Below are 20,078 nucleotides of genomic sequence, written 5' to 3' on the forward strand. Positions count from 1 at the left end.
ACAAAGATAAGATAAAAAAAGAAAAACTCAACATTTACTTCTTACATCTATGCAATACCATATATATAGGGAACTACTCCAAATCAACAATGCCCTGTAACTCAATTATAATTAGTCAATTGCGATTTTTAACGACAGTTTCGTATTTAGGGGACCAATATTGACTAGAAATTGTATATATCACTCATGTCGCATTTTGGCTGTTGACCAGTGTAACCTAAAAGAACAGTAGAACGTGTATTAAAACTTCGTTTATAGAAACAAAACACGCTTATTATAGTGTATTTAAAGGGCATAAGCCTAAATACACTATACAGTACAATAAAATGTAAAGCAATACTGAACATATAGCAGTGGCGTGCGGTGACATTTAGACTATGGTATGCAACATGGGCAAACCGAGGCATTATGTTATTCAGAAAATAACTTCTTTCTACAATTTTTATAATCGGAAATTTCTCATCCTTGTATCAATATCCAAATGTAACGAGGTAAAATATATGTATGATATTTTATATTCGCAAATATATTCTGTTCTGTAGTAGCTACGTAGAGTCCAACAATTCAACTTCGATTATTTTCTTCATTCAGTGCGAAGAACACTGAACGGGAAGGAAATGGCACAATCATTTTCCATCCTTTCAAATTTCATGTGATACATTTGATAAATCTCAGTATCCTGTACTATTTCACAACACCTTTCGCAGAGGAAACTAACGAATAAGGCCAACAATAAAGTTTCACTGTTTTTCTACTCACTCAATCATTCTGTAGAGATATTTTTTTTCTCAAAATGCCTAATATACTGCTTAATATCCTTCGCAACTCCTGCTTGAAACAATTCTTGCAAATCAGGAACAGACCTTCCATTTCGGATTGTTTACACTTTTTTCGTAAATGCCGGAAATCCCTTCTCCAGAATGCCATCAATAACTTCCGGTTCCCCTATTTTGTTACTTCACTGCACCGACAAACAATAGAGATCCTGTACTGTAATGTAAATAATATGAACGAAACACTCGCTGCAAATTTCACACGACAGAAGAAAGCAAAAGTCAACCTCCCACGGTACGGTGTGTCCGGTCCGCTATGCCCGAAAACCGGGCGTTCTTGTGGACGAATGAATCGGAGTTCGCAGTCGACAAAGTATTTTGTAGAAGGGAGATAATTAAGGACAAGTAGAAAATACGTCAGCATACATCCCAGAACACTTCAAAAGCTTAAATAAATTATGATAGGCACAATATAACATCCAATTACATCACTTTGCAATGTCTGGAAGAGTGAGGGGGGGGGGCTGATTCGAATTCCATTGTAATCATTGTGTTTTATTATGTTTTTCTTTTATCATTCATTCATATTGTCGGGTCAACAATCAACACCCATGCTATGGAACTCAAATAAAATGTTAATCCCGAAAGGAGATTTACAGATACTCTCGTACTCTGAGAATTGTGCGAAACTTGCAAATTGTTCACATATTTTCCCCTCGACACAGTGACTACGTCAAAAGGGGGTTCACGCAAGACCCAATCCTCAGTCAGCCAGTCCATTCTGGTCCTCATCTCCCTATATGAAAAAAAAAACTTGCTAGGGTAATTTTAACCTCATATAAATATTTTATGTGTGATAGTTTACGCGTATATTAAATATGATCTTCCACCACTACATATTCTTGCCCTCCTCTCTGATTCTTGTATCACTTTTTATAATGTATTTTCATTGCAACCCAAAACAGTGATCTATCTACGCGTGGCTGCTAAATGCTAGTAAGCTAAGCATTCCAGAAAAAAATATATGTTGACTATTGTCAACACTGCATACGCTGTCAAAATTTTTGGTACCGTCGATGCTTAGAACAGGGAAAGAAGTGAGAGATAGGATGAGCGCGGGCAGACCCAAACACGTGGTTGGGGCTCATATGAGCCAATGGGGTTACCTTCCGAATTTCTAGGGTAGCAAGCAGAAGAAACAGCATCTTTCTGTGGAAATCGGCAGGAACGCGGATCGGGTGGCTGCCGAAGTCACAATCGGGATCATTCGGGACTGCCTTCAGGTAGGCTACACGAGACAGGTAGCAGCGTGTTTGTGCGGTAATCGGAATTTCTTGCAGTGGAACTGCTTTCGGAGCGATAATTGTTGAATTTTCATGTTTGGGGAAGACGAAAAGAAAAATGTTTATTTTTTTCTTACTGTGTTGTGGGTATGCATTGCGTACCTTGCGTACCCCGAATGCACGCCGCTGATATAGCCACATTTAAAACCTTTCATTCTGTTTTTTTACCTTTTGCCTGTCCGGATTAAGCGAAGTCCTGCTTATCGGGGTCCAGATTAACGAGGTTTTAATGTATTATGTTACCACTAAACTAAGCTGTTATTGCACATAAACTGTTTAAATGCCTTGCATAGTGATATAGTAGGAAAGGATTAACCTTAATAATTAGAAGAAAAGTTAATTTAATTTTATATTAAGTATAATAACCGATAATATAGTTATTAAATTGATTAAATAACATGGTATGAAAGCTATAAACATACAGAAATACGAAACTGCAGTAAAAATTGCTTTTAAGTGTGTGTTATTCATTCATTCATTATTTTATTTTGGATTTAGCAGCTTCTTTGTCAATTATAATATATAGGCTACACAAAACATACATAATTGCTTACGTCTTTTCTTCCATATTTCACAGATATTAGATTTAAAAATAACAATGTTCCCCTCAGTGGCGTAGCAAGGGGTGGGAAAAGTGGGCTACTGCCCGGGGCCTCGCGTCTCATGGAGTTGAAAGGAGAAATGTAATAAACAGAAGTGAGAAAAATACATGGAAAGAGTTAATTCTTGTGGGCAATAAAATTAAAACATTTCGCATTAATCTGGCCTCTAATTCTAGTTTACGTTATAATTTCAATGAACACATCAAATCAGAGGCATTACAAACAGGCGAGCCTAAGGGGGTGCAAAAGAAGTAAAAAATGAAATATTGTCGACATTCTCATGTGAAGCGTTTACGAAAGAATTCACGATACTTCGTTTGGACATTTTTATCCATTTATTATTTTTTTAATAAAAAGCGTTTTGCATTGTCTTTTTTCTTGCACTCCCAATTGTAATATGTTACAATCAATACAACATCTCATATTTTCACGGGGCAAGTTGCGAGACATTTAAATGTTTGCGTTATTTTTTTAACTGAACAAGACTTGGATGATAGCAGTTCTTCCTTCCTTCCTTCCTACAGCTTCGTGTGCAGTGATTGCCTTCGGTAACGACTACGACGATAATTTATCCTCCGAATCCTCTAATCAAGTTCTACGTTCAATAAATGTGATTAAATATGAAATCACCTCAAGAAAAGTGCTTTGGCAAAGTTTCTACACCTTGATAACTCTACACTAGCTTCACGCGGTAGCTCAGTCGTTAGGGCGTCTGACTACTATGCGAGCAAGCCGGGTTAGATCACCGGCGGGGAAGAACCGGGATTTTTCCCCACCTGTTCAAGCGGCTCCGGCGCCCACCCAGTGTTGTATAAAGTGGGTACCTGGAGGAAACTCTGGGGGGTAAAGGCGGCCAGGGGCGTCTTGCTGATGGCATCCCCCCGCTTCACCTTCGGCCGTGATCAAGAAAGCGTTGGGGCCATGGGCGTATTTGAGGGGTTTCAACGGGTCCAACCTCCCTCTTGGCTCAGTAAAATTACCAAATTATCTGTTCTATCCGCTTGTTCATAAAAATTTCTTCGGACTTATTTTATTCTCCTAAATTAGAGCCATATACGACGGGATACGGATGGGAAGGAAATTACATAATTTCACACACCAGATGGGACTGCAGACCAAATGTCTAAAATTTCCTGATAGTTTCGGAATTTCTGCGATAAGAAAGTGCATTGGGACTGTCAAATCAGTTATAATTTTTCCCATCGAGTCTTCGTAAAGAAATTTGGTTTTTAGAAACGCAGTGCAAAGAAACCAGATAAAAATCGTAACATTCTCAAGTTGTTTGACACAAGATGAACAGAAAAGTATCAATACTAAGTAGCGGGACTTTTTGACTACATACATACAACTTTGTTGGGTCCAACATCCCCTCCCCCCATGCTTCCCAACAAACTTCCGGCCAGCAGTGTCCTGGATTTTCACTTATGAAATAAAGCAACCCTAATCATAGCAAGAGTTGACCCCCCCCCCTTACGTGAACTATATATAGGCCCATGGTGGTGGCCCTACATTCTCATTCCATATCGTGGTGCAAAGCACAGGGAGCACTTTACGTTAATTTTTTTAGCATATTTAAGGAAAATTCAGTTACGTCTTAGTGCTTGTAAACATCTTCAAAAAAGTACTATTACTACTACTTAGTTTGAACAAAATTCCAGCAGTGTGTTACAAGAATATACCTCTGCCAAGTGTAAATTTATCCGTCGCATATTATTATAGGTAATTGTCGTCAGTAAGTTTTTGTTATTATTATTTAAGTATGATAATTTGCTGATATTATTAGAATGATTAAATCAAGAAGACTTAGGTGGGCAGGCCATGTGGCACGAATGGGAGAGGAAAGAAGAGTTTACAGGATTCTTGTTGGGAAACCTGATGGTAAGGGACCAGTAGGAAGACCACGACGACGATGGAGGGATAATGTTGAGTTGAACCTAAAGGAAATCGGTAAGAACGGAAAAGAGTATATAGATCTTGCTCAGGATAGGGACAGATGGAAGGCCTGTGTTGCTGGAGCCATGTACCTTCGAGTTTAAGAATGCTAGAGAGTTAGTTAGTTAATTTGCTGACGTATTCTTGGAGATTTTCCATCGATTCAAATTTAGATTTCAGGGCCTCGCAATATGTTGCTCTTTAGAATTGTATGTTACATGTTTTTTAGGAATGTTGACAAACTACGTATAACCCATCCGAACATCTGGATTGTACACGAAACTTGACAAATGTATTGACGATTAAAAACAGGGAACTGAACCTTTCAGTTTTATACAGTTTTACATACGGTATTTCTCTCCTTATAATATTTGGGGCATTTCAGTATTATAGTTGCACGTCTGCACTTCTCCAGCCACATTTACATTTATTATGGATCGTTATTCCAATGTGTTAAATCAAGGTTTATAATTTTTGCGTCCCAACAATAGCCATGGTAAGTGTTGTAACAATGCCAGAGTTTTCTTGTCTGTATCTAGTTCTCGTGGAAACGAAAATTAAATTGCATCCTAGATTTTTTTGCTAGCGAAACATTTAGTTTTGTGCCACGTGGAAGTTAACAATATTCCCTGCGAGACATGAAATATGAGAAGGAAAACAATAGCTATAAAATGTTTGACAAAATCCAGCTTTTAGCGCCTAATTCTCAGTGAATACTTCAGTAAGTTCGTAGAAAAACAGATATTCGAAATACCAGTAGAAGTTATTTTTGTTAAATTAATCACTAGCTTTAATTTTCTCAAGAAATATGTTAAAACTATTAATGTTGTTTACACAATAACACATTGTACATGTGTTAAGTGTACTTTATGCTCATGGAAGGTAACAAATAGACATACATGTCTATCTCTGTCTAACGCTCGCGTGGTAAGAACTGAGAATTCTTGTTTCTATTTTGAGCTAGGTGCGACTATTTAGAAACTTTCATGAACGCTGTGGCATAGTTATTTCCCTTGAGAACACTTTAAACAAATGCAATGTACGAAGGTCATACTGAAAGTTATGAGCAACACTTTTTCATGAACCCTGATTTGGTTTTATTAAAGAAAAACATGCTACATCATAATCTACAGACTTTTCTTTACTTTTCAACAAAATCTCCATTTCTTTGCACGAATTTACCCATCTTTCTGGAAGCTTGAAAATCGGTAGAACTTCGTTCCAGCTGCTCGCAGACACTGACGCACTGCTTTCTGTATGTCCTCCGTCGTATGGTAGCGTTGGCCTCGTAGCTGTTCCTTCACAAAACCGAACATATGATAGTCCGAGGGTGCAATGTCGGGACTGTAGGGAGGGTGAGGCAGAAGTTCCCACCGCATTTTCCCAACTTCTCACTGGTGAACTGAACTCCTCTTACTATCTGAAGTTATGTAGCCTTCATTTGGACCAGAGGCAAGATGAGAGTCAATTCCCTTTCAAAGAGAAAATAACACTCTTTGGAGAATTTCAACACTTATGACTGGTTTCTTTCAATGTTTAATATCAATAATATTTTTCAAATTACAAATTCACAGTATCAGACTGAGAATATGTTCCGAACTGTTTGTCATCTCTGTTGGGAGTGTTTTAACAAATGTTTTTAGCTTTTTGAAAAATAAAAAAGCTAATCTCTTCCACTGCCAATAAGTAAGCTTTTAGTGTATTTTTACCTTTATAATATGTTGTGGTTGCAGGTCCCTTTACAACCTTCTCAAGGGACTTTTTACACTCCTTTTTTTAACTCTAAGAGAAGGATTTTAGATAAGGAGATATTTCCCCGTATATATTGAAGGGTTCAAAATGGCCATATGTGCCGAAGCACCCAACAATTTGACTTCATTCACTCAAAGCCATTAATGGGCAATTCTTATATTGATTCTAGTAAATGTAAATGAAACAAGCATATGATGTCGCATTGCAATCGAATGTCTACGAGTTCTATCCCTATGGTGGAGGAAAATTACGCTACAATTCGGCTAATTTTTAAACTGAAGGTCTCGTTGAAATTGCCGTATGTTAGTACGAGGGCGTGCTGAAAAGTAATGCCTCCTATTTTTTTGTGACGGTGTAAAGACATTTAGGATTTTGAGCAACCATGCATTGTACTCTTCAGTCTCTGTCCCTTCTCCATTCCAAGTTTCAAACTTCCATCACCAGGGGTTGCTGAACTAGAGCGAGGAAAATGGCAGCATTTAACTATACTATGTCGGTGCACCTGAAACTGCGTGTGATGGCCGAGTTTCTAACTGCAGAAAATGTGTCCCCAATTGACATTCATCAGAGAATGAAGGCTTTTTTTATGGCAATAAATGTGTAACGTTAGTACTGTATGATGTTGGGCTGTTCATGCTCACAATAAAAAACCCTGCCGAGAAATTCTCAACGTGTGACAAAGAACTTCTTGAGAGTTAAGGGAAATTATATACCAGGTGACCAGAATTAAAGTTACCCAACTCAGACCCCTCTGTAGCCTGTTCGAGGCATCGTAGAACGCTGAAATTTGGTGAATCCACCATGACCATGAGAATGAGGATGGCGATAAATAAAATAGTTCAATTTTCCGCCACCAGGTTGAAATGTGGCGCTGTACTTTCATGATTGGTTGTACAAATAATCACGTTAAGTGCTTAGCTGAGTTATTAATTAGAAAGACATTTGTTAGTGGCTGGAAGTTGCGAGAAAATAATCTCTCGTTTATTGCAAGATTGCAAGGTAAAGGCAAATCCATAACCAATTGGAGCAGTTTACGTCATTATTACAACCCATCATGGAAGTACAGCGCCACATTTCAACCTGGTGGCGGAAAATTGAACTTTTTTATCGCCATCCTCTTCCCCATGGTCTACATAGTGGATTCACCAAATTTCAGAGTTTCATGATGCCTCAAAAAGGCTACAGAGGTCTCTGAGTTGGGCAGCTTTAATTCTGGCCACCCGGTATGTGGAGCTTATTTTGAAAAATGTCTAATGAGCGTCAAATTAAAGCTGCAAGTGAACTATGCATAAATGTAGGCTACAAAATGTAAAACTTTTATGCAAATATTGAAACAATATCCTTGCGTTGTCAAGAGTAGTGGAGCTAACTGTTGCCTCTGCTGTACACTTTTAGCACAGCACAATTACACGTTTTTAAAGACGAGCCTTTAACTTTGTTTCATGGGCAGATGTTATGAAAATAATCTCGATTGTTTGTCAAGCATGCAAATAGTGTTTTCATGTATAGCCAATGCATGTCTTGAAAAATTCTTTGTTTTTAATATCAAAGGGTTAAGAATCTAGAAAAGATACTCCACAGAAAGAGCATTGCTTTATGTACAAATCAAAGTTCATAAAATAAACACTTGTATTATGAACAATTGCAAGCAAATTGCAAATAATTTACATGAACATACCACAATATTTTGAGTAGTTACTACGATGAACAAAATAATAAACGAACAAATAATAACAAAAACAAATCAAGTTCTACAGTACAGTGACCTCTCTCTCTCTCTCTCTCTCTCTCTCTCTCTCTCTGTGTGTGTGTGTGTGTGTGTGTGTGTAATTGAAAATAAATTATAAATTGATGTCAATAAATCACTCTGAATATTTCATTACTTTTTCAACGATTACAAATCGTTATGGCCCAATTAAGCTATGGAGCAAGGACGTATTTAGGGGGGTCCAGGGGGTCCTGTCCCCCCCCAAGACTTATTGTTCTAAATTTAAATAACGAAAAATATATTCGTTTAGCCTTTGTTGTATAAATTCCTCTGAACTTATTGGAAAACAAGGATTATATTGGGATCTTACCGGCTTTGAAGGACAAGTATGACGTATTTAGGGGGTCCAGGGGTCCGGACCTTCCGAAAGACTTGCCAAGTAAAATTAAGTAATGAAAATAGCATTTGTTGCATAATCGATGGTTATTAATTTCCTGTGAACTTTTTAGAAGGCAAGGATTATGTTGGGATCATACGGCTTTGAATGACATTACAAAGATGATTTATGTACACTACTATTCAAAATAATATGCATACAATATTTATCAGAAACTTATTTTTCTCCAACTACATGTTACATCATTTTTGTTTCGACAAATAGTCAATTATTCATCTATTTGACATTAATTTCATTGCCAGGTCACTTGTTTTTATGTAAATTATTCCGATCTTAAGTACAGGTAAGCTACGTAATGAATATGCACTGTTATATCTCTATTCTTATACAGTCTTTTTACCTATTCGTGTAATAATAATATAATTTTAATTTATGTATTGTAATTAGTATTAATTTGATTTAATATAGTTATTTTAATTTATTATTATTATTATTATTATTACTATTATTATTATTCCTGAGAAACTTGGTTCGGACCCCCCCCCCCCGAAACATATTTCTAGATACGTCCCTGCCATTGAGGTATTAATACAGTTGTTTAACAGTTGTATAGAGACATTCCTTTCACGTAACGCGCTCTCAATCAAGGTTGATAGTGACTAATGGAAGAAACGCTACTTTTCCAGGTGATGAGATACGACGCTCCGTTCTTCACGACCTGGTTCTGCACCAACTGGACCTGCCTCTTCTTCCCCCTCTACTTCATCTGCCGCTTCGCTTCCCGCTCGGAGAAGACCACCGCCTGCGCCATCCTCAGCGACAGCGTCAGGAACTTCCGGGAGAAGGGATTCACAGCGGGTAACTATTCTCTCTCTCATATCTCCTCTTCTTCTTTAATAGTAAGTAATAATTCCCTCTCAAAGCTTCATTTCCACATATATTAAATAATTATTGTTTCTTACATCCTCAGTTCATTTTCCACAATAAGAAATTATTCCCTCCTGCATCCTCAGGTTCTCTTACAATAAATAACTATTTCCTGTTGCATTTCCAGTTCTTCCACAATAAGTAATTTTTGACTCGTACAGCGACAGTTTTACTTCCGCAATAAGTACTTATTGCCTCCTACATTCTCAGATCCTCATCCACAATAAGGAATTATTGCCTTCTATACATCCCCAGTTTTCTCCATAATAAGTAATAATTGATTTTTACATCCTCAGTTCATCTTTCATAATAATTAATTATTGCTTTTAAATACTCAGTGGGCCTCCCCGATGGCGCAGTGGTAGCGTCGTTGCCTTGTAATCAAGGGGTCCCGGGTTCGATACCCCGGTGGAGGCACATAGTGGTTCGGATCCCACTTTAAACTGTAGGTCCAGTCCCGATTAGCCTTACTGTGCATAAAGTGGACTTAAAACACCAAATCAAACCAAACCAAACATACTCAGTTCTTATTCCATAATAAGTAATTATTGCTCATCACATGTCTAGTTCTTTCTCTACTATTGCCTCCTTCATCCTCAGTTCTCCTACAATAAGTAATTATTGCTTCTTCTATCCCCAGTTCTTCTTCCATGATAATTTATTATTGTTTCGTACATCCTCCGTTCTTCTTCCATATTAAGTAATAATTGTCCACTACATCTCCAGTTCTTCCTCCACAATGAGTAATTATTTTGTTTCATCTATCCTCCGTTCTCTAAAGTAAGTCATTATTGGCTCTCACATCCTCCGTTCTTCTTCCATAATTTATTATTGCCCACTACATCTTCAGTTCTTCCACCACAATGAGTAATTATTGTTTCCTTTATCTTTCGTTCTCTCACAGAAAACAATTATTTCCTCCTGATTCCCCAGTTTTTCCTTCACAATAAGTAATTATTTTGTCCTTTATCCTCCGTTCTGCTTTAATAAATAATTATTTCCTCTTGCATCCTCAGTTCATTCCATGTTTAATAAAATATTCAAAATCGTGACTGAGACAGTATTTCTTGTAAAATTACACATTATAAACACAACACACTATAAACGTAATGTTTCCAACCTTTAACAGGGTCTTCCTCAGACCAAAATTCACACCAAAATGCAGCAGATCTTCTTCAACAATAAGTAATTATTCCCTCTTATATCCACAATTCCTCTTCCGTAATAAGTAATTATAGCCATCACATCTCAAGTTCTTCTGTCACAATGATTAATCATTGCTTCCTTCATCCTGAGTTCTCCTACAATTAGTAATTATTGCATCTTACAGCCTCGAAACATCATATATAATAATTAATTTTTGCCTCTTACATCTTTAGTTCTTCTTCCATAATCAGTAATTATTTTCCACTATATCTCTAATTCTTACTCAACAATGACCAACTATTGCCTCCTTCATCTTCAGTTCTCCTACAATAAGTAATTATTGCATCTTACACCTTCAATTCCTCTTCCAAAATAAGTAATTATTGCTTCTTACACCTTCAGTTCTATAATATGTAATTATTGCCCCCCACATCTGCAGTTCTTCCTCCACAATGAGTATTAATTGCCTCCTTCATTCTCAGTTCTCACACAATAAGTAAATATTTTCTCTTATACCCCATGGTTTATCTTCCACAATGGATAATTATTGATTCATACATCTTCAGTTCTTCATCCATAATAAGTCATATGTTCCCATTACATCTCCAGTTCTTCCTCCTCAATGAGTAATTATGGCCTACTTCATCATCCGTTCTCGTACAATAAGTAATTATTGTCTTGCATTTCCACTTTTTTCACAGTAAGAAATTATTACCCCTCCTCATATCCCCAGTTTTTTATTCCATAATAAATATTTCTTCTCTCATCTTCAATTCCTCTTCCATAATAAGTAATTAATTCCCATTACATTTCCAGTTCTTCCTTCTCAATGAGTAAGTATTATCTTCTTTATCCTTACTTTCCCTACAATAAGTAATTACTGCATCTTACAAATGCATATGCTCGGATCTTCCATAATAAGTCATTATTGCCAATTACATCTCCTGTTCTTAATTCACAATGAGTAGTTTTTTGTCTTTTCATCCTTTGTTTTCCTACAATAAGTAACTATTGCTTCTTACAAATATACAGGCTTGGCTTTTCTTCATAATAAGTCATTATTACCACTACATCTCCAAGTTCTTCCTCAACAATGAGTAATTATTGTCTCCTTTATCTTCCGTTCTCATTCAATAAGTAATTATATCTTCTTGCATTTACAGTTTTTCCACAGTAAGTAATTATTACCTCTTACGTTCCAAGTTTTTTATTCCGTAATAACTATTTATTCTCTCATCTTCAGTTCCTCTTCCATGATAAGTAATTATTTCCCACTACATCTCCAGTTCTTCCTCCTCAATGAGTAATTATTGTCTTCTTTATACTTCCTTTTCTTACATTATGTAATTACTACATCTTACAAATGTATATGCTCGGATCTTCCTTAACAAGTCATTATTACCCATTATATCTCCAGTTCTTAATTCACAATGAGTAGTTATTGTCCTTTTATCCTTTGTTTTCCTTCAATAAATAATTATTGCTTCTTACAAATATACATGCTCGGTTCTTCTTCATAATAAGTCGTCATTACCCACTACAACTTCAGTTCTTCATCCTCAATGAGAAATTTTTGTCCTCCTTATCCTTCGTACTCCTACAATAAGTATTTAATGCTACTTACAAATTACATGCTCGGTTCTCTTCAATAATAAGTCATTATTGCCCTCTACATGTCTAGTCCTTCCTTCGCAATAAGAATTTATTGTCTTCTTTATCCTCTGTTCTGTTACAATAAATAATTATTTCCCTCCCAGTTCTTCCACATTAAGTAATTATTGCCTCTTACATCTCCAGGTTTTCTTGCATAATAATTATTTCTTCTTTCATCGTCAAATCTCATTCCATAATATTTAATTATTTTCCACATCATCTTCAGTTCTTTCACTTCAATGAGTAATTATTTTCTTCTATATAATCCGTTTTGCTACAATAGGTAATTATTGTCCACTAGATCTCTATTTCTTCCTCCACAACGAGTACTTTCATTATTCTTTATCCTGCGTTCTCCTACGGTAAGTAACTATTTCCTATTGCTTTTCCAGATCTTCCATAGTAAGTAATTATAAACCTCTTACATCCCCAGTTTTTCTTCGATAATAAGTAATTATTGTCCTCAACATCTCCAGTTCTTCCTTCACGGTGAGTGTATTCTCTATCATCCGTTCTCCTACAGTAAATAATTATTTCCCCTTGCATTCCAATTTCTTCTGCATTAGGTAATTATTGCCTCCTACACTCCCATTCTTCTTTCATCTTAAGTTCTTCCTCCTCAATGAGTAATTATTGTCTTATTTGTCCTTCGTACTTCTACAATAAATAATTATTGCTTCTTACAAATATGCATGCTTGGTTCTTTCTTACTAGTAAGTCATTATTGCCCACTACATCTCCAGTTCCTCCTTCACAATGAGTATTTTTTGTCTTCTTTATTCTCCGTTCATTCACAATAAGTAATGATTTGCCTCGCATTCCCACATCTTCCACAGTAAGTATTTATTACCTCTTACATTTCCAGTTTTTCTTCCATAACAATTATTTATTCTATCATCATAAGGTCTTCTGGCATAATAAGTAATTATTTCACACTACATCTCCAGTTTTTCCTCTTTAATGAGTAATAGTTGTCTTCTTTACCCTTCTCTTTTCCTACAATAAGTAATTATATCTTCTTACAAATACACATGCTCGGGTCTTCTTCCATAATAACCCATCATTATCATTGCCCATTTCACCTCCATTTCTTCACCTTCAGTGAGTAATTATTGTCTACTTTATTATCCGTTTTCCTATAATAAGTAATTATTGCTTCCTACAAATGTACGTGCTCGGTTCTTCTTCCATAATAAGTAATAATTTTCCCGACATATCCAGTTCTTCCTCCACAATGAGTAATTATTGTCTTCTTTATAATCTGTTATCTTACAATAAGTAATTATTTTTTCTTACAAATGTACGTGCTTGGTTCATCTTCCATAACAAATCATAATACACTCACTGTGAAGGAAGAACTGGAGATGTTGTGGACAATAATTACTTATTATAGAAGAAAAACTACATCTCTAGTTCATCATCTTCAGTGAGAAATTGTTGGCCTTTTATCCTCCGTCAATAAGTAATTATTGCCTCTTACATCCCCAGGTTCCCTTCCATAATAATTATATCTTCTTTCGTCTTTAGTTCTTCCATAATAAGTAATTATTTCCCACAACATCTCCAGTTCTTCCTCCACAATGAGTAATTATTGTCTTTTTTATCCTCCGTTTTCTTACAATAAATAATTATTGCTTCTCAAAATGTACGGTTGGTTCTTCTTCCATAGTCATAAATTTTCACTACATCTCTATTTCTTCCTCCACAATGAGTAATTATTGTCTTCTTTATCCTCTGTTTCCCTACAAAAAGTAATTATTGATTCTTACAAATGTACGTGCTGGTTCTTCTTCCATAATAAATAATTATTTTCCACTATACCTCCAGTTCTTCCTTCCACAATGAGTTATTATTGTCTTCTTTATCCTCCGTTGTCCTACAATAATAGTTATTGCTTCTTTCAAATGTACACGTTTTTCCGTAATATGTCATTATTGCACACTACATCTCTAGTTCATCCTCTTCAGTAAGTAATCGTTGTATTTTTATTCTCCGTCAATAAGTGATTATTTCCTCTTGCATTCGCAGTTCTTCCACATTAAGTAATTATTGCCTCTTACATCCCCAGTTTTTATTTCATAATAATTATATCTTCCTTCGTCTTTAGTTCTTCCACTATAAGTAACTATTTCCCACTCATCTCCCGTTCTTCCTCCACAGTGAGTAATTATTGTCTTCTTTATCCTCCGTTTTCCTACAGTAAGCAACTATTTTCTCTTGCATTCCCATATCGTACATCCCCAGTTTTTCTTCCATAATGAGTATTTCTTATTTCGTCTTTAGTTCTTCCATAATAAGTCATTATTTTCCACTACATCTCGAGTTTTCCTCAATTGATTGATTGATTGAATTGCTTTATTTTACTTCGCTTCTTGTGGCACTTTTGGCTAATATGCAAAGATGAGGATGAGTGATGATATGATGAAATTGATGAATGGACACTCACAAACATCCATACCCAGGCCAGGATTCGAACCCGGGACCCCTGTCGTCGTAGCGCGATGTGCTACGTTTTCCTCGACAATTAGTAATTATTGTCTTCTTTATCCTCCGTTTTCCTACAATCGGTAATTATTGCTTCTTACAAATGTACGTGGTCGGTTCTTCTTCCATAATAAGTTATTATTTTCCTCTACATTCGCAGTTCTTCCTTCACAATGAGTAATTATTATCTTCTTTTCCTCCGATCTCTTACAATATGTAATTATTGCTTACAAATCTACTTGCTCGGTTCATCTTCTATAATAAGTCATTTCTTAGTGTTGATTATTTGTTGATTTTCATCACTTTATACTTCAATGTTGGCTGCTTCTTGTCGGTGCTGAGAGCTAAAAGGCAAACATTTCCTACTGAATGCTACTATGTACTGGCTGAGAGGGAGAATGTTTGCTTTCTCTGTGTCAGTTGATGCAGCTTAGCTTAAGTAAAAAATGACTATCTCATCTCAAAATTACCAACATGTTGAATCTTTACCTTCTTTCTCTCACCCATTCAATTATCAGTTACCTCCTCTTTATCCCCTTAAAGGAAATACATTTATAATTTATCATATTCTTTGTCACTCTTCTACTCCTTCGATTCTTCCCTAACAGCCAGTTATTATTACTGCTGTTACGATACCTTCTACTGAAGGTAATTGTTCTGTGTTGTATCGCCTTCTGTGACCTTATCTAACTGACTAAATTGTATCTGAAAGTTTCAAATTTTTAAAGTTGCGCTTCAAAAATAAATTAAGATTGAATAGTTAAAGCAGCAACAACAGTCCCGTTGTATTTCAGGTTTATTTGCAAAAGGAATAATTTATTTGTTCAAAGACAAATGTTATTTTTGCTGATAATCCCAGCTTTATCATACTTCCAACAAACATACGGGATTTTGCATGGATTCTAGTGTAAGCTGTAGTCAAGTCCTTCGATGAATAACAGCAACAATATATACAAGTTACTTTACTTTTGTTTCTCATCTAGTTGCACAAGTTTGCTGCATTTTAGCACAGCTATTGCTGATCTACATATATTTTCAAGTTTGAGTTAGTGTCTGTATACCTTAAGAAGTATAAGTCTTTGTGGTCCACGTGCAGTCACTTATGAGCCACTGCGAAGGTCTTTCCACCCATCTGCCTGCGAACTGAGGCCATTGTCGAATTTTCTCCTCCATTAGTGAACTTGCTGGTGTGGTGAGCATGCACAGAGATTTTGAATTTTCATTTACCGAGAAATTTCTGTAAGTTTTAAGCTTGCAGAGGGCAAGAAACCACTCCTTTTAACTGGTTCAAGTGTGTATAGGAGGCGCCATCTTTAAAATAACAAACATGGCGTTATGAAGCTCACTTCATTAGTGTTGCAGCCTTGAGACCGTTTTGTAAATAATAGTTGATACCTCATGTAAATGTGAGCTACATACAGTTTGTCCTATAATTTTCATTTGGTTCTTGTAATATAAAAGGTATATTGAAATCGGGGGCGATTTTTGGCGATGATGTGATGAACACCATGCTCCATCCGCATTTTCTCGTGGGGTAGCCTCTAAGAACCCATTTATTATAGGCTCAGCTATCCACAGAGAAAGTCTGTGTAAGGGTTGCTGAAAACAATTGCAACCTGAAGAATTGCGCTATCGTAAAACTCAACTTTCAAACTGTTTGAATATTGCAAAACATAGAACACAAAATCGTGACTTAGGTTTGTGTAACGCCACGAACAAAATGTTTTAATTAACAACCAACCTGTTAGTGTAAACACACGCGTAATGGATTTAATTGTGAGTTTATCTAGAAACAAACAGTTTAATCGAAATATCCCGTGAGGTTTTCCATAGAAATTAAAACACGAACATAAACAAGGTGAGTAAATGGGTCAGTGACTTCACTCACGATATCACTACCCTAGTAACTAGGCTCGAGTTCCGGACTGGGCAGTGGCGGCGATTGGGTGTCAAAATTGGAGGACAAGAACAGTTTACATTCTTTTGGTAGACAAGGTTAGCATTAAGCCGAGGAGGGACAATTACGCACTAGTTGTGCATTTATTTCAATATCGTCCGATTGGGCACTGCTATTTAAAAATGGGTTTAGTATGCAAGAGAGTATGAATTTCTCTCCATGTTGCAAGTGGAAACTGTTTTTCAAGTTCATTGGTAAGCTAGACACGATGTTTGAAAAATATGATTAATAAGTATTTACGGAATCCCATGTATTCCTTATGGGAAATTAACTTCAACTTCAAATTACGGCTAATGAAATAAGAGTTTAGACTTTTCTTTCTACTATGACATAGTTCAACGTGTCCTCTTTCCGTCCATGTAATGTTCTAAGTTATTGGATGTTTGATATTCCCGAGAGAACGAATAAAATAATGGCCCATAAACCTAATGGATTTCTCTTTGCCTCATACGGCCATCCTGGCAGTGTTGCCAAACCTGATGTGCATAATAGAGCTACATTTCACCATTAATAGAGCTAAAGATGACTTTCAAGGAGCTAGATTAACGAAGGTTGCATAAAGTGCCTCCTAGGGTAATTTTAGGTGTCAGAGGGGTAGGGGCGCTGCTATTACCGTTAACTTTAAAGTGATGGCAATTTATTCTTAGTTTTCACCGCCTAGATTTGGCGGCATCAGCCATCTCAATAATCCAATTATGTTCATATAAATAAAGGATTTCAGGATAATAATATTGTCATCTTCACTTTAGCCACAGCGCTATATATAAAAATACCTGGGGAGGAAAGAGTGGGTGGGTGACGCAGCCTATAGGCTATATGAATAACACGTCACGTGCAAAATGTACACTCGCGGCAAAGGTTGGTCTTTATGGGCCGGAGCCAGTGGTGGCATCATGGTGGGGCAGAGGGCGGGTGACACAGTTCACAGTCAAACGAGTGCACGAAAAAGCCAGATCTATCTCCAAAAGAGCGAAGTTGGCAACAGTGAACGGCAGCTGCCGCAGCGTGAAAGACCTAGGGGAAATTGTCCCTCTCCCTCTTAAGAGACCATAGTGCGGGGCAAGCAGTGTGTTTGTGGGGGAGACTTCTCCCCCTCGTCTCCCCTAATCGGCGCCATTGGGACGGTATTTCCGTTCCTGTGCTTTTCTCCCCATCAACTTCAGCTAATCATCATTCATCCTCATCGTCGCGGATAACCTGATGGGTTAGCCAAAGTGATCACAATTGCAATAGAACATGCGAAATTACGTACTTTACCGATTGTGTGGTATTTTCCAGTCCGTAGTCACGTGCTCTACTTTCACCAGCTAATTTCAACCCACTACGCCATTTGTGACCTTTCCAAGTTGCCTTTACTCACAGAACGAACCCAGATCTGCTTGCACCAGAGGTGAGAGCGCAATACAAAAACAAGCTAAACAATAGAAAACGTATACTTCAGGACAAACTTAAAGATCCTCAGCAGTTATCCTAACTGCGCTGAGTCAACACGGTGAATATCGGCACCGATCAGAGAACGAACCCAGAATCGCTTGCAACAGAGGTTTCTGATTTTGGTATTAAGTACACTATATGCACAGCAAGGCTAATTGGGACTGGACCTACAGTTTAAAGTATGTTTCAAACCATTTGTGCTCCACCAGATATCGAACCCGGAGTCCCTTTATTACAAGGCAACGACGTTATCCCAACACAGGTGAGAGCTTAAGAAATACGCGTAAGCAAAATAAAATGTATACTTCAGAACAAACTTAAATAAACTTGGTCCTCATCTTTCTCACAATGTTGACGAGGAGTGTGACCACCATATGCACGTTCAGTGTTGCCAACTCTTGTTTGTAAGAACTCCCACGTGCATATGTGGTGGCCACACACTTCGTCAAGATTGTAAGGAAGATAATGTCCAATTTCTTTAAGGTTGTCCGAAACTATGCATTCACTAATCTTCTAGGCACGGAGTTAAGAACAAATGACATCATTAACAACAGAACGCGCTGTTTTATACCAAGGTCGCTTGTTTCATAAATACATTAACAATAGACACGAAGCATATATTTTTAAGAGGAGAGCTGCACAAAAATTACGTTGCCTTTTTGAAACGCACAGTCACGGAAGTACAGAACGAAAACTGCGTTCCAAGTTTATTAGCGACCTTCATCCTGAAAGGCATGCAACCAACAATACAGCAATGTTGGTGTGGTTGTCTACATGCAAGGATCTGACAAGCCCACTGCCTTGGAGATAATGCAGTATCTTTAAGGCGTTCGTGAAATGTCACAGGTCACGCAGATTTGTTAAACACAGGCGAAGGTATGTAAGGTATAATGCAACGTCACTCAACACAAAATCCGTGATTACAATTTGTAAGCTCGAGTTTCTATAGCTTGGCGTGTTGTGAAGGGTTTAACTCCAAGGCCAGGGAAGTGATCTTTATTTGGCACTGGAGCGACAGGTGTGACTAATCGGACAAATTATTAACATGTAAGTATTCTTCGTGCTAAAAGGATGGAGGTTGCACGCACGAATCGTCCCAAGCTTGTCCCAAATAAGAAGCTTGTGGTGAACACCACGCTTCTACAACCGAGAGATATGAAGTTTTTTCCTCAAAGGAAGACAAACTGACTCATTGATTAATTAGATTTTGCTTCGCCTCTGTGACCTCCCCGATGACGAAGTGGCAACTTCGCCGCCTTTTCATTAAAAGGTCCAAAGTTCGATACTCGATGGAGGCACATCGAATTTCACTTTAAACTGTAGGCCCAGTCCCGGTTAGCCTTACTGTGCACAAAGTGGACTTAAAACAAGAACTCCACTTTAAACTGTAGGTCCAATCCCCATTAGCCTTAATGTACATAAAGTGGACTTAAAACACCAACTCCACTTTAAACTGTAGGTCTAGTCCCGATTAGTCTTAATGTGCATAAAGTGGACTTAAAACACCAACTCCACTTCAAACTGTAGGTCCAGTCCCGATTAGCCTTAATGTGCATAAAGTGGACTTAAAACACCAACTCCACTACAAACTGTAGGTCCAGTCCCGATTAGCCTTAATGTGCATAAAGTGGACTTAAAACAACAATTCGAACAAACTTCGATATTCTGTCACTTTTGGCTAATCGCGAAGATGAGGATGATAAATGGTGATAAAATAAAATGGATGAACAGCAATCGCACGAGCCCACAGAGAATTCTACTTGGTGTACGTCCAGACGCCAGAGCTTCGGTAGTCTGCAAAATGCACTCCAGGGTGTACATCATGAAAGAGAGGTTCACATTTGGTTGCATTTGACATGATGGTACCAATTGCTTCCTTCTTTTTGGGAATTACGTTCTTTTTGCGTCGCTTTTGTGTCAGTTTTGGCTAATCGCTACGATAAAGATAAGGGATTATATGATTAAATTAA

General features: G+C 37.2%; 1 protein-coding gene across 4 annotated transcripts in view; it reads left to right on the forward strand.

Moving 5' to 3' along the window:
* Positions 1-20,078, forward strand: part of LOC145997181 (solute carrier family 35 member F3) — a 242,637-nt gene that overhangs the window by 156,637 nt on the left and 65,922 nt on the right. For all 4 annotated transcript variants that reach the window (XM_083133888.1, XM_083133889.1, XM_083133890.1 and 1 more), the window contains one exon: positions 9,194-9,365. In XM_083133888.1, the coding sequence (XP_082990014.1) occupies positions 9,194-9,365 (172 nt within the window). The remainder of the gene's footprint in view (positions 1-9,193; positions 9,366-20,078) is intronic.

Source organism: Lepisma saccharinum, chromosome 13, assembly GCF_977018435.1.
Source record: "Lepisma saccharinum chromosome 13, izLepSacc3.1, whole genome shotgun sequence".
NCBI lineage: Eukaryota > Metazoa > Arthropoda > Insecta > Zygentoma > Lepismatidae > Lepisma > Lepisma saccharinum.